Source organism: Misgurnus anguillicaudatus, chromosome 9, assembly GCF_027580225.2.
Source record: "Misgurnus anguillicaudatus chromosome 9, ASM2758022v2, whole genome shotgun sequence".
Lineage (NCBI taxonomy): Eukaryota > Metazoa > Chordata > Actinopteri > Cypriniformes > Cobitidae > Misgurnus > Misgurnus anguillicaudatus.
Genome location: NC_073345.2, coordinates 7,981,604 through 7,996,606, shown reverse-complemented (window position 1 = coordinate 7,996,606; position 15,003 = coordinate 7,981,604). Strand labels below are relative to the sequence as shown.

Sequence of the window (15,003 nt, the reverse complement as noted above, 5' to 3'; positions counted from 1 at the left end):
TAGGAAACCTGCCAAATGATTTTTCTGGCTTTCTGATTTGTTAATAACTGTTACTGATGTAGACACGTAAACCAGACTGACAATATTTGATCATATTATCATTAAAATAGTAATTGTGGTTGTTAAAGTAAATATTTTCATTAATTATCATTTAAATATTGGGAATGTAACTGTAAATGTTGATTATTGGGGGTTACCTTACCCCATCCATATAAATAGAAAAGTTTTTCCTTTTGTTTTCCCCATGTAGACGACACATTTGTTAAAACAATCTTTAATTCACACTGATCTGCAACAACTAAATGCGCTAAAATCATAGTCTGTAAAAAATATAGGGCTGGGTATTGTTTAAACTCTTTCGATCCGGTGCCAATTTCGATGCCTCAGTTTCGATGCCGGTTCCTAACGATACCTTTTCCGATACCATATGTTTTAAAATTTAAAACATTAATTTTTAAACATTAACAAAAATACATTAAACACACAACTTTTATTTTTCACCTTAATTAAAACAAATTCTGGTAACACTTCTCACTCAGGGTAACATTATAAATAAAACTAGTTGTGCTTTTTGGATAGGGGTGCGCCAGCAGACACACTTATCAGTTTTTTTAAATGAAAATAAGGAAACAAAAATAAAGAAATTAAGAATATAATTAACATTCTTAATTGCTTTATTTTATAAAACGTAAAATTTAGCTTGGACTAACAGTATTTAAATAAGTGGGTTCATTATAGCTGCAACTTTGACAAAAAGTTAAAATATTCAAATGGGTGACTGAGATTTACTGGGAAGATTTGTATGCATGTGTGTTTTTTGTAAACAAAGAACTGTAATACTCAACTTCATAATTATCAAAATATTAAATACATTTGGGATTTTTTAAATGAGTAGAAAATGCGTTCAATGTCATTTCATTCAAGTGAAATTAGCAAACCAGTTAAATTGAATTTTAGTTTATTTTACATATCGAGTCAGGCTTGTAAGCAGTTTGGGAAGCGCGTGTGCGTCAAGTTTACATAGACTGTAAAAAATAGGTTTAAACGCATCGTCCATTTTGGTCAAGTTTAAACACCTTGTCGAGACTGTTGGAACCAGGTGCGAGTAAAACAAGCAGAGACACAGGCTGCGCGCGTGCTTTAAATTGAAACCCCTCGTCACGACGCGCCGTTTTGGTTGACGTGGTGGACAGCCAATCGCCGGCGCTTTAGGTCCTTACACGCAAGTACAGGCTTACACTCAGACACAGCCGCTTGGCTTTTGGAATCGAAATTTGGCACCGAAAGATAAATCATTTTTCGATACTCAAAGTATCGGAGTTTTTCGTTCGATACCATAAAAGGATCGACGTTCGGTACCCAGGCCTAAAAAAATATGGACGTAGTGTCCATAATGTCACCCATACATTTGTGAAGAGCTTGTTTAAAGCCAAAATTGAAGAGAATTTTCGGGTATTTGTTGTATCAGCGATTTTTGTGTGAGTATCAGTGAACACCCCTGACCACTCGGTGAGTTTCACGTCTTTGTAAACGAAAGTTTAATACATTTTAGGAAGGATTGTTCCTTTGCACCTATATACCCATTGTAGAGGTGGGAGGTGATACAACAAACACCCGAAAATTCTCGGGCCAGCATCATATGTCCAAATTTCAGTCAAAACTGTTCTATTTCATCATAAACAATCTGAAAACAGGGCTTTAAGTGTAAAACACAGAACTTGTCCTTTAAACTCCTTTCTTTCTTTCTTTCTTTTATTGTTTGATTGACATTGAGACACAGACAGTTTTAACCACTTAGAATTCCTGAAAAAGGCTTAAAAATGCCTAAAAAGGACACAAATTGTACCTGCTGTGTTTATTGTATCTTGAAATGGTTTACATCAATGGAATCACAAGAATTTCAGCTTTTCAAAGATATGTGACATGTTTAGCTTTTAGTTTTTGAGTTATTGTATTTGATGAAGTTTTCTGTCAAATAATGCAGTGTTCCTCCCACGGTACACTGGATTTTTAAGATTTTGTAATGCAATGATCTAATATAATGTTACACATCAGATATTATTCAAACATTTAGATTATTTCTGTGTGAATTCTTGTTAAAACAGATCATTTAAAAACTTTCATTCTGTCTAGGCATGCGTTTATCGAGGTGGCGCGCCTGTGTGCATGCTTTAGATGTGTCAGTCGGCGCAAGAAAGATCATTTTGAGTTTTATCCCTCTTTTAACATCAAGCAAGTCCTGCACTTTATTTTCTATTTCCTGCATGTTTTAAAACCGAAACCAAAATATCAGACGTTCAAGTGAATAGACACGCACATCCATTGGGAAAGTTCACTTTCTACATAAACTAGCTCAAAGTTCAGTTCACAAATTTTAAAATTAACAAGTTCAGTTCATAGTTCCTATTTCAAATTTTTGAACTAGTTCACAGTAATAATTTTTTCTCATATTATTATTATTTTTAATTATTGCCATTATAGCCCATATAGAACCACAGACAGCAATTATTTTATCAGTTTTAACACTGAAGCTAAATGCGTCAGATTTCATCTTCATATCCAACTTTAAATCCTTATCCAACCAGGGTCTTTTAATTTTTTTATTTGCTTGCACATACCTTAAAAAGCCTAGCAGGGTGCAAGGGGGTTGCACACCGGGCGAGAAGCGCTGCGCGATGTCACATGCAGGACAACTCGCAGGTATCGCACACCGCATGCGCACGTTAAATAGCGTGAGCTTAGTCAGAGTCTATTTCAAGATCCAGAATATGCGTTAGCAATCGTTAACGATTTGGGACAAATATGATGTTATTTAATGTCAGTGTGTCACGTCCATGCTGTTCTTTGTTTTGATGATGCATGCAGCGGTGAAACACTGAATGGTGGCTGGTGTTGCCAGATTGGTTGTTTTTTCCGCTACGCATTAAGGTCTGTTTATGGTGTGTTTTTATTTGGTTTTTGCCTGGAAGACTCTATAGAAATCTGGCACCCTATTGAACGACATTAAACTGAGAGAGCGTGCCGTTCACAATGAACGAGTTCATAGTAATGTTCATCAGGCAGTAATACAGTACGTTCAGTTCACGTTCGCCCAAAATTGAACGAGTTCATGAACTTTCATTCAGTTAACTCGTTCAGGCACAACACTGGGCACACCTCTCAGAAAACTTACAAATAAAGATCATTTTAGACATTTGATGACTCTTTACTGTATGCATCTCAATTTATCCAACAACGTGCTAGGCCTTGGGTCAGAAATTGCATGTTAATTTTGACAGCCCTAATTTATACTGACTTGAAAACCGTAACTGTTGCACTACTGTTCACCGGATTGCTTTGGGAAGATATCTGTTGAATATGTTAATAATAAAGATTAACAACTTCACACTTTAGCTGAATTACTCCTCCAACATGCTTTCACAAGTCACAACACAAAATTGGACAAAAAAAAGAGTTGAATAAGTGCCATGTTGCTCTCATAACCAAATGTGTCCTTATTAGCAAAACTGTTTATGCGCAGGCGTTTCTCACCTGAGTTGGCGTGATTGTGTTTACATCTTCAGAGGCGAGCTGTTTGAGCAGAGTGGTTTTTCCAGCATTATCCAGGCCGAGAAGCACTATGCGTAGTTCTTGCTCTGTAGTGCCCTTTAACTTCTCGATGACTGATAACAAACCCTTAAAAACAAACATTTGGGCATGCAACACCCAATCAAATTCATATTAAGTTTATATAGATGTTAGGAAATAATAATAAGAAAATGACATTCTATATCATAAAAAGCTGTTTTTAAATATGACTCTCAATTCAATTGGTTTATTTTAAAAGGTCTGGACTCTCCAAGCAGGCCATTCAAACACATTTCTAGTTAGCAGAATACTCACCTTCTGGACTTCTCCCATAGTTGTGTGAAAAGCAGAAACAGGATACAGAGAGAGATGGTATGGCACAGCTACATTCCATACAGGGTATATGAACCTCAAGTAGTCCAGTTGGTCACTATTTTCTCCCTTCCCAAATACTAGTTCTTGGTCTTTTCTGTATGTGACATGTAGAGGTGGGTGAACTTGGGGGAGGTGCTGGATTAGCAGGCCACAATTAGCCATCTCTCCTCCCTGCCCATCTTTAGCATTAAAGACTTACCTGGATTATCTAACTACCACCTGCTTCAGAAGAGATCTTTGAGACTCTTCTGTCTCTGTACTCTCTCTGCCACGGTTATATCAATCGTTCTTTTAAACGTAGTTTTTCCTGCACTGGTCTCCCATCATTTCCTTCTTTAATTAACTTGATTGCTTTATTGTTTGTCTACAATTTTGATTGGCCTTCCTATACACATAACATGCAAACACCATTGTTTGGACATATTTACACTGCAAAAAATGACTTTCTTACTTAGTGTTTTTGTCTTGTTTTCAGTAAAAATATAAAAAATTTTAAATTAACATGTATTTTCTTGATGAAGAAAATGATAAGTCTAGTTTTTAGACAAAAATATAAAATTTAAGTGAATTTGTGCTTAAAACAAGTAGGGGTGGGCGATATGACCAAAATCTTCTATCACAATAGGATTAATTTTATATCATGATAATGATATGTATCACGGTAGAGTTTTTATGTTTTAATAAGGTTTAAATCTTTAATACCATAGAAATGTTCATAATTCTTACAAAAAACATATACAAGCATAGAAAGAAGATAAAAACAAACAAAACTCAAGCTCTCTGAAGATAAACAGTCAATGACATAAGAATGATAATAAATAATTATGCATGTATGTATAAGCCTATATATATTTTTATTTAAGGTAGAAAAGTGATTTAATCAGGAACAGTGACAGGTTTTCTCTCAATGCTGTTTGATTAACACGAGTGACAGACAGGAGCAAAATTAGGTAACTTCCTCTTTAAGACCAAAATCCAGATCCAATACACTGTTACACATGTGTTTCTCTTTTAGCTGTTTACTTTCTCTTAAGACCTAACTGGTCGTGTTTATGAGGACGCTTGCAAAGACGGGAATTTTGACGCATATGTGTATTTAAGGCCAATAAAGCGGAAAAATGCTCACAAGCTTAATGAGCAGCGGTCGCGCGACTTGCGCTCTCCTCACAGACAGAAAGAGCAGCGGTGACTATGACCTAATGACCTTCATTAGATCGCCTCCCTCCATTGAAATGAATTGAAGCCAAAAATGTCAGACCATGGTCGCGCCATGTTACGTAAAAGCGTCAGTTTGGAGCCAAGGCATGCGCAGAAGGAATCATCCACACTCTAAAAACAAACGGTGCTATATAGCACCAAAAGTGGTTCTTTGCTCGTAATCATAGAAGAACCGTTTTTAGTGCCATATAGCACCGGTGAAGCACCAGTGAAGCACCTGTGTAGAACCAAATAGGGGCCATATAGCACCACATATGGTTCTACATAGCACTATTTGGTTCTACACAGGTGCTTCACTGGTGCTTCACCGGTGCTATATGGCACTAAAACGGTTCTTCTATGATTAGAAGCAAAGAACCACTTTTGGTGCTATATAGCACCGTTTGTTTTTAGAGTGATGGAGCCAGAGACAGAGCTGCAGTATCAAACTTCCACCCAAACGCTCACGCGACCAATTAAACCACGCCAATCATCGTGACACGCCCCGTTTCTAAAGCATCCAATCACTAGCTAAAATGAAACTTATCACAAAAATGAACACTTGAACATATATCACCGTGATAACAACTACTTCAAAGGACCAAAACCATCTTTCGGAAACTTTTATTGGAAGTGAGTCCCATTCATTTGAATGGAGAGGGCAGGGTTTATGACTTGTACTGCAGCCAGCCACCAGGGGGGCGATCAAAGAGCCAGCGGCTTCACTTTTCAAGACTTATGAGGCACACCCGGTTGCAGACAGATAGATGTGCAGTCTGTGCATGTAAGCACAGTAACTTTTAGTGAATCACAGTGCAAAACGAATCAAATCAAACACAACAGATGCTAATAAGTGCCACTGCAGTCATGGCACAACATCATATAAAATAATTTCATATGATTGTTGTCTCTTTGGTTACAATCAAGAGACATTTCTCTATTCAAATGCATCTTTGCTTATTATTGGCAAATAATAGCGCCATACAAAATAAAAAACAACACAAAATTTCTGCAACTTGGCACTTAAAATGTAAAAAAAACGATTTTTTTTTTTAGAATTTGTTCTCTAGACAGGATGGACAACTTAGTCCCTTTCACACATACAGTCTTTACTGGTAAATTGCAGTTAACAAGATTTGTGTGAACAGAACCTTTCTGGTAAATGTCATGCTGCAACCCTGTATCATGAAATTATGTACCTATAGGCACGTATGGACCAGCGTGACAATGTCACATTTTGCCGCGTTTGAGCGTGAGCATGTCACGCTTTTCTGTTTGTGTCACGTATTGGTTACTTAACTTTTTTGTCCTAATTTCTTAACATTGTCGATTCGATTTAGGGTTAGATTTACATAAAATGACATCCCTACCCAAACCCAACTCTAACCCCAACGTCAGGCAACAATTGGTTAAAGTTTAGAAAATATAAAAGAATAAGTTTTTTTTTATAAACCAATAGTTAAAGTGACATACTAACGCAATCACCAAATCTAACCCTAAACCGAAGCGACAATGGTTTGAAAATAGGACATAAAAGTTGAGTAACCAATACGTGACAGTGTCACAAACAGAAAAGCGTGACATGCTCATGCTCAAACGCGGCAAAACGTGACATTGTCACGCTGGTCCATACGTGCCAATAGGTACATAATTTCGTGATACAGGGTTGCATGCTGCCAATTTACCAGTAAGAGAGGTTGTAAGGTAAGTAGTATTGGTAAGCGAAATGTGTAAACGGAGAACAAGGATTACAAGCATTTACAACAAATGACGTCACAACGCACTGCCAACTTCGACCCAATCATACACTCTAAGGGGCCAGTCACACCAAAAGCGTTTATGGCAGTTGCAGGCGCCTTTTTTGAATGATATTCTTGCGTTTTTCTGCTGCCTGCCGCGCACGCGTTTTTGAAGGAGCGCTGAGAGCGGAGAAGCGCCTGACGTCATTCGCGTCTTTCCATTGTCCAATTGAATGAGGGGAGAGGCGGGCCTTACGTTGTGGTGAGGGAAGTTTACAGTTGCTTTGAAGAACCGGACTCCACTCGCTCACTCTCTCCTGCGTGTTTGTGCATCTCTCACCCTCAAACAAGGTCAGAGCAAGCCTCCTCTTTTTAAAGTTTCTGCTAATATGACAGTTAACAGCAAAAGAGCGCTCACACTTCAATATTTGATTGACAAGACAGCTGACTCGGTGGTTGCTTAGCAATATGAAAAGCCGCGTCGCACTGCTCTTTTTTAAAAAAGGCAGTGCGTTGTGCCTTGCGTTTGCAAGCGTTTAAAGCGCTTTTGGTGTGACTGGCCCCTAAAAATGGCTTTGTTATTTTTGACCCATATTGGACAGAACACGTGCTGGGTTAAAGATTGACCCAATGCTGGGTTATTTTAACCCAACTGCTGGGTTATTATACGCCATGGTTGCATAACAACAACCCAACATTGGGTTATTTTTAACCCAGCACGGGGTCATTTTTAACCCAGCGGTGTGTTCTGTCCAATATTTACACATTATGGGTCAAAAATAACCCAGCCATTTTAAAAGTGTAATGTTTTGATATAGATGATGGGTTTACTCCTGCACTGTTTACGGACATTTCCACACACACGCTGTATAAAGTTGAGCACACCTGAAGTTAACTTCCAAAGTTTTAAAAAACATTACCATCTCTGTGAAGCCTATGTGTTAACATTACTGCTGTTTAAGACGCAGGTTGGATCTATTCCCCAGTTCAGTTCAGTTTGAAGTCACCAAGGTAACTTTCGCTTTCTCACCGAGATGGTATTTTGGTGCTGTTGTGTGAATGATATCTTACTGGTTTAAAGATGGAACGCCAATGCGTGTGTGAACATTTTTGTATTTATCTGTAAATTTCAACCCATTCTTATGCAGTGCGTAGAATCCCATTCTCATGAAGTGCGCACTGTGAAAACTCGTGCAATACATGCGCCAAATTCCAATTTTGCGTGCATATGATACGCCAGTCTTTCCCGTTTACTTAATACGGCACATAATCTGTTTATGTCATTTTATGTATTGGTTTCTTTTTTTTTTACCATTGTCGCTTGGGTTTGGGGTAAGATTTACGAATTGCTTTAGGATGTCATTTAATATACAGGTTTCTCCATGTTTTTGTCTATTTTTTAAATCAGGGTTGCTTGGAGTTGGGGTTAGAATTGGGGTTTGGATTAGGATGTCATTTTATGTAACAAAAAGTTGGTCTAACTAACACAGTCTCACCCCATGTCGTCAATATTTGACGACACTTGACCATTCGTCAATATGTGACGCGGAGGGTATACCTTTTCGCGTCATTTTTTGACGAACTGGGGACTTCAATACTATTACGTCCGTTGCATTCTCTTCTCCTATTTTCTTACCATTTTCGCGTCGGTTTAGGGTTAGATTACGCAAAATTAAACAGTGTACGCGAAATTAAACAGTGTACGCGAAATTAAACAGTTGTCACCTGGCGTTGGGGTTAGAAACAGTTGTCACCTGGCGTTGGGGTTAGAGTTAGGTTTGGGTAGGGATGTCATTATGTAAATCTAACCCTAAACCGACGCGAAAATGGTAAGAAAATAGGAGAAGAGAATGCAACGGACGTAATAGTATTGAAGTCCCCAGTTCGTCAAAAAATGACGCGAAAGGTATACCCTCCGCGTCACATATTGACGAATGGTCAAGTGTCGTCAAATATTGACGACATGGGGGGAGACTGAGTTGGTCTAACCAAACCCAAGCGTCAATGGTAAGAAACCAAAACATAAAAAAACACAAAAAGATGCGGCATTTTAAGTGAACAGGAAGGGCTGGTGTATCATATGCACGCAAAATTGGAATTTGGCACATGTATTGCACGAGTTCACACTGCCTGCTATCTATAGGCATTTCATGAGACTGGGCTCGTATATTAATTCTGGTAAATTAATGGTGATTTACTAAAATGTAAAAGAGGCTATTATAGTCAGATTTAGGTTTAGAGTTAGACAACACATTTCTATAGTGAGGACAACCTCATAAAGGGGACATTTCACAAGACTTTTTTAAGATGTCACAAGGGGAGCCATATTTCAATTACCTACTTTCACATGCTTGCAGAGAATGGTTTACCAAAACCAAGTTACTGGGTTGTTCTTTTTCACATTTTCTAGGTTGATAGAAGCACTGGGAACCCAATTATAGCACTTAACATGGAAAAAGTCAGATTTTCCCTTTAAAACTTTATCTTTCTTTTCCAGGAATACTTTAAGGGTTTTTAAAACAGGACTTTTATCCTTTTGTATTATTCCAAACAGCCCCAATGTCCATTCACCCTGTTAATGAGAAGCAACGGGATGCTGGACAAGTCAAAATCCAGCCTAACAATACAGCAGCGCTCTGGTGCACTTATCGCAGGCCTGCAGACTTTATAGGCTCTATTCTTGACTGTTTGCTCCAGAAGGGATGCTGTAATATAATGGGAAGTTACAGAAATACACAATGATCGACTAACTCCTCTGTAGATGTTGACCTAATAAAAAGTTGTTTATTCGCTTCTTTGTGTCATCTTAACAATGGGCGAGAGTTTGTATTATTTGTGACCTAGTCTGTGAAAACCCAGCTAAAGTCTGTTTTCTAACATAATGACAAAACTTTGATGACTTCATCTCAAAATTAAATAATCAGACTTTAGGCTGAATTGAACAGACAGGATCACATTTATAGCCTGATTATAATGATAGTATATGACATTTCCATCACCATAGTCTGTAATGTTAATTTGGAAAATAATTACCTCAAGCCATTATGAACACATTAACCTTGTAGTCACATACCCATGCCTACTCATTAATATTAACTATTCCCTATAGAAACAATAAAATCCTAAACAAGATCTCAGGTGATTCCCTGGGCCCCCGCATGCAGGGCCTAATCCGTGCCTTGTTCTTTTACTATAGGGAGACAGCAAATGAGTTTCTGAATCGATATGAGAAGATCATAAGTCTGAGCAGTCATCTGTCAGTTTTGCTAAGGGTCATTAATTACCGCATTTGCTCTTTCCTCAGATGCACAGGAACGCAAATGCCTTTGTTGCTAGCTGAGCTCATTTATCCAGCTGTAAGGTATGGTGTACTGGCTTATGGCGGCACGGGCTGCTGCACTGATGAATTGAGAGGAACAGGTGTCAGCCATGAACAGAACAGAAGGGGCTTCAATGACGCAAAACAAACTGGTTCTGGATGCTTTTCTGGTCTGGACCTGTTTGGGGCAGTTTGGAGGATTAACTCGATACCACTGGCATGAAATGGTTTTCTTCACATGTGGTAAGCCTATTGAGTGTCAAATATGTTAGTCTTTGTTTTAATTAAAATACATTTTGTGCATTTTGCCTTCCAATCATTTTGGGTTGAAACAACCTAGCATATTAGGTTAAATTACAACCCAAGGGGCTGGGCTCGTCCCTTTTCGCCCCAATGCTGGGTTGAAAATAACCCAGAGTGTGTTATACGTTGTTTATTAGTTGTTAATAGGCTGTACACTGCAAAAAATGAATTTCTTACTTGGTATTTTTGTCTTGTTTTCAGTAAAAGTGTCTACAAATTCTTAATTCTTAAATTAAAGGCGGAGTCCACGATGTTTGAAAAACGCTTTGGAAAAGGAGACGGGCCGACTACCAAAACACACTTATAGCCAATCAGCAGTAAGGAGCGTGTCTACTAACCGACATCCTTGCCGGGTTGCATATGTGTGGGGCGGGTCAATCAACAGAAGGTCCAGATTCTATTGGGGTAGGGGCGTGTTTGTTTAGGTGATTTCAAATATCAACATTGGCTTTCAAACATCGTGGACTCCGCCTTTAAGATGCTTTTTCTTGATGAGCAAAACGACCGAAGAAAATAAGTCTAGTTTTTAGACCAAATATATAAAATGTAAGTGATTTTGTGCATAAAACAAGCAAAAAAAATAAAATAAATCTGCCAATGAGGTAAGCAAATTTTTCTTGAATTTAGTGTATTGCCATTGGCAGATTTTTTTGCTTGTTTTATGCACGAAATCAATTAAATTTGATATTTTTGGACTTATTTTTTGGGGTCGTTTTGCTCATCAAGAAAAAGCATCTTAATTTAAGAGTTTTTAGATATTTTTACTGAAAACAAGAAAAAAATACTAAGAATTTTTTTCTTGAAAAAGTCATTTTTTTGCAGGGTAGGTTCAGTTATACTGCAAAAATTACTTTCTTACTTAGTATTTTTGTCTTGTTTTCAGTAAAAATATCTAAAAATTCTTAAATTAAAATGTATTTTCTTGATGAGCAAAATGACCAAGGAAAAAAATTCTAGTTTATAGACAAAAAATATATAGAATTTAAGCGAATTAGTGCTTAAAACAAGCAAATAAAATCTACCAATGGAATAAGAAATGTTTTCTTGATTTAAGTGTTTATGAAAAAAGTAAACTTATTTCAAGTATTTTTTTTCTTACTCCATTGGCAGATTTTTTTGCTTGTTTTAAGCACTAATTTGCTTAAAGTTTATATTTTTTGTGTATAAACTAGACTTATTTTCCTAGGTCATTTTGCTCATGAAGAAAATACATCTTAATTTAAGAATTTTTAGATATTTTTTACTGAAAACAAGTATTAGGTAAGAAAGTCATTTTTTGCAGTGTGTGACACCTATTTGGTGTTAATGGTAATAGATCTTGTTGTTGGGGCAATGATGTCACAAAAGGTTGTCACATTTAGTGAATGGTTTTATTTTTGCTGAACGATAAATGTGGAAATGTTTTGTATCTAAAACTTTACAGCATATGCCTATATAACCCTTATACCCCAATTTAAATTGCATGTGCACCTGTCACAGTGATCTCCATGCACCTTCAGTGTATGATAAAAGCAGATTTGACATTTTGATGACTCCTTTGTTACAAAAACGTCAAAGAGTATGTTTCGAACAACACAAGAGCGAGTGGATGATGACACCTTGTTTTTAAGGGGGTGTGCACATTGCAGCTAAAAATGCCAGGTGGGCGCCTACTGGCTCTTTTTTTAAGCTAAGTGCTTTGGTTGCTATGATATTTCTGCTTTATTGAATCAGTCGTTGAACGATGCGCCGGTTGGTTGTTGTGATGTTTATCCCGCCCCTCCTCCACTGTGATTGGACGGCCGAGTGAGAACTGACATTGACGAGCTGAGCGTTTTACTTAAAGTTGGATATTTTTCAACTCTCTAAAATCTGCTGTTTTTCTTTTTTTTTTTTAAAGCGCCGTGCTTCCATTGTAAATAATTGAAGACATATGCCGGCATAAACGCTTTGGTATGCACGCTACCTTACTTAGTGTTTTTGTCTTGTTTTGAGTACAGATATCTAAGGATTCTTGATTCAATATGTATTTTCTTGATGGGCAGAGTAACCTAGGAAATGAGTCTAGTTTTCAGACAAAAAAAAAACTAATTTGAGTGAGTTGGTTCTTAAGGCAAGCAAAAAAAAAATCTTTAAAAGAAAAAAAATTCTTACCCCATTGGCATACTTTTTTTTGCTTGTTTTAAGCACAAATTCTCTCAAATTTTATGCTATTTGTTTAAGAACTGGATGTGTTTTCTTGGGCAGTTGGCTCATCAAGAATATTCGTCTTGATTTGAGAACTTTTTGGTATTTGTGCTGGAAACACGACAAAAATACCAAGTAAGAAAGTAATTTTATGCGGTGAAAGTTTAAGGTGGCACATGGTGGTTGAAGGAACTTTGAGGTCCAGTCACAGGCTCATCTTTGTCAGTCATCTAGGGTTCCTCTGAGGTTTGCTGCCTGTGTACGTCAGTAAGTTTTCCCTCTCACTGACTTTTATACCCAGCAAGGTCGTGTTTTATGGTGTTTACACAGTGACACATTGTTTCTGTGAGGCTTGAACACCTAACATAGATGTTGTACTACCTCACTAGTCTCCAGCACACAGCCAGCCTCGGCTATCATCATGGAGACCTCTTTGTCTCTTCTTCACCAACAGAAACCAACTGTTCAGTCCAAGGAAAAGGTACCAAATTTATTCTTCACTTATATTCTGATACTATATACTAAAAATGATGGAAATTAAGACTTTAAACATTTTTCAAAATAAAGGTGGCTAAAAGTTTATTTGTCAGGCTACATGGTTCCAAAGAGAACATAAGGCTCTTTGTAATGGAGAAAAGTTCGACAGACTATAAAGGAAAGAAATTGTTCTTTTAAAAACATTTTTGAGGAACCAAACATGCTTCTTCGATGACATCATTAGTGAAGAACCCGGTAACACTTTACTTGAAGGGGTGTTCATAAGACTGACATGACACCTTCATTATCATGACAAACATGAAGGAGACAACTGTCATTAAGTGTCATTTGTTCAATTATGACAAAGATGACATTGTTTGAGATGTCTTTGTTATGACAGCTAGACATAAACCAATACATTACTTGTCATCATGACAGTTTGAGATTACCAAGACAACATAACTTGTCATAAATTTTTTGGGCATCATAATTTAAGAGCCGTCACTGAAAATCCTCGGTCTCCTCTGTTCCTAGACCGTGGAACATCAAAAAGCATCCGATTGGACGATCTCAATGATCTAGCCTGAGTATGGACATGTAGCATGTAGTGAAAAAGTGTTAATACTAATTGTTAATAAACCGACACATCAAAAGATTATATTTAACTTCATGTGCACAATACATAAAAAACTGACAACAGAATAAAGGGTTCAAAAATTTTCTAACAAAAGAAAAACTAACATAAAAATGTAATAAATTTAAAGGATAATTCCGGTATTTAACACTTTGAGTCTCATTTCTGGTTTGTTTTGGATGAACCACAGCGATGGACACAGAAATTCCGACAATGGGTCGTGTCCTGAGTTTCCGACCCGTTTAGAAGCGTCTCCTGCCTGCTTCAGAATGGAAGTCAATGGCCATGCACAAACATGTCATCAAAACAACACTCAACGTTCATCTTCAAAACTGCGCCACTCACCGAGTGGCTGGCGGTGTTCGTTGATGATTAAAAACAAGTTGTGTAGCGAAATACAGTTTCTGTCGTGTTTTATTTGGCATTTTGTAAAATTCCATTGACTTCTCTGGAAGACTGTTTGCTTGCTGATATATCACTCCACCGCCGCCGGAAAAGGAAAAGGGACTGTTTACATGTGGTTGTTGTTTTTTCGCTCGGTTTCTCTCAGAATAAATTTTTCCCATATTTGTAGGGCTGGACCAGAATATTCGTTCCGTATTTCAGTTTTGGGATTCGAATATATATATAAATATTTTACAGCGTTAATGCAGAGCTTTTGCCAAGCAGGAAGTGCGCTTCACGCTCCCGCTCTATAGGTGGCGCAGACAGACCAACATCCATAGCCAACAGCCACCAAATGCACACCAGTGGAAGAGATCGCCTCAAACGGAAAACGCGCTTCCTGCTTTGACATTCACGCTAATCATGTTGTAAATAACATTCAGTTTCTTGCAAAAACTGATTGGTTTGCTTCACAAGACGTCAATATGTCACACGGAGTTATGGGGGATTACTGTTGTATTGGATATATATGCTTTAGCTCTTAAAGTGTGCGGATCGGTTGACGTGCATGACGGAGCACTGGGGTTTCTGCAAAATATCTTCTTTATTGTTCTGCCGATGAAAAAAACATATTAGATGGTGTAAGTGTTATAAATAAACTTGATTTTGAAAGTATGCTACCGTTTTATTACAGTTTGTTGGACTACGTTCATTCATGCTTCAGACTCAAATATAGAGCGGAAGTATATACGCGGTTGTGAGGTATCTGAAAAAATAGTTCCACTATAGCAAATAACACGGATTGAAATCATACATTGCGCCAATATATTTGTTTTTAATCA

At 37.5% G+C, this 15,003-nt stretch overlaps 2 protein-coding genes across 7 annotated transcripts in view; one reads left to right on the top strand and one right to left on the bottom strand.

Moving 5' to 3' along the window:
- arl3l1 (ADP ribosylation factor like GTPase 3, like 1) overlaps positions 1-4,312 on the bottom strand; it is a 39,266-nt gene extending 34,954 nt beyond the window's left edge. The window contains exons 1-2 of the mRNA XM_055179498.2: positions 3,883-4,312; positions 3,532-3,675 (exon numbers count right to left, since the gene is read on the bottom strand). Of these exons, the coding sequence (XP_055035473.2) occupies positions 3,532-3,675; positions 3,883-4,104 (366 nt within the window). The 5' untranslated portion in view covers positions 4,105-4,312. The remainder of the gene's footprint in view (positions 1-3,531; positions 3,676-3,882) is intronic.
- rgs14b (regulator of G protein signaling 14b) overlaps positions 1-15,003 on the top strand; it is a 50,936-nt gene that overhangs the window by 3,714 nt on the left and 32,219 nt on the right. For 2 of the 6 annotated variants that reach the window (XM_073871079.1, XM_073871078.1), the window contains exons 2-3: positions 10,183-10,440; positions 13,056-13,147. In XM_073871079.1, coding sequence (XP_073727180.1) covers positions 10,308-10,440; positions 13,056-13,147 — 225 coding nt within the window. In that variant the 5' untranslated portion in view covers positions 10,183-10,307. Of the gene's footprint in view, positions 1-10,182; positions 10,441-12,829; positions 12,934-12,996; positions 13,148-15,003 lie in introns of those variants that run through there. The other 4 variants (XM_073871082.1, XM_073871080.1, XM_073871083.1 and 1 more) reach the window with 4 other exon arrangements.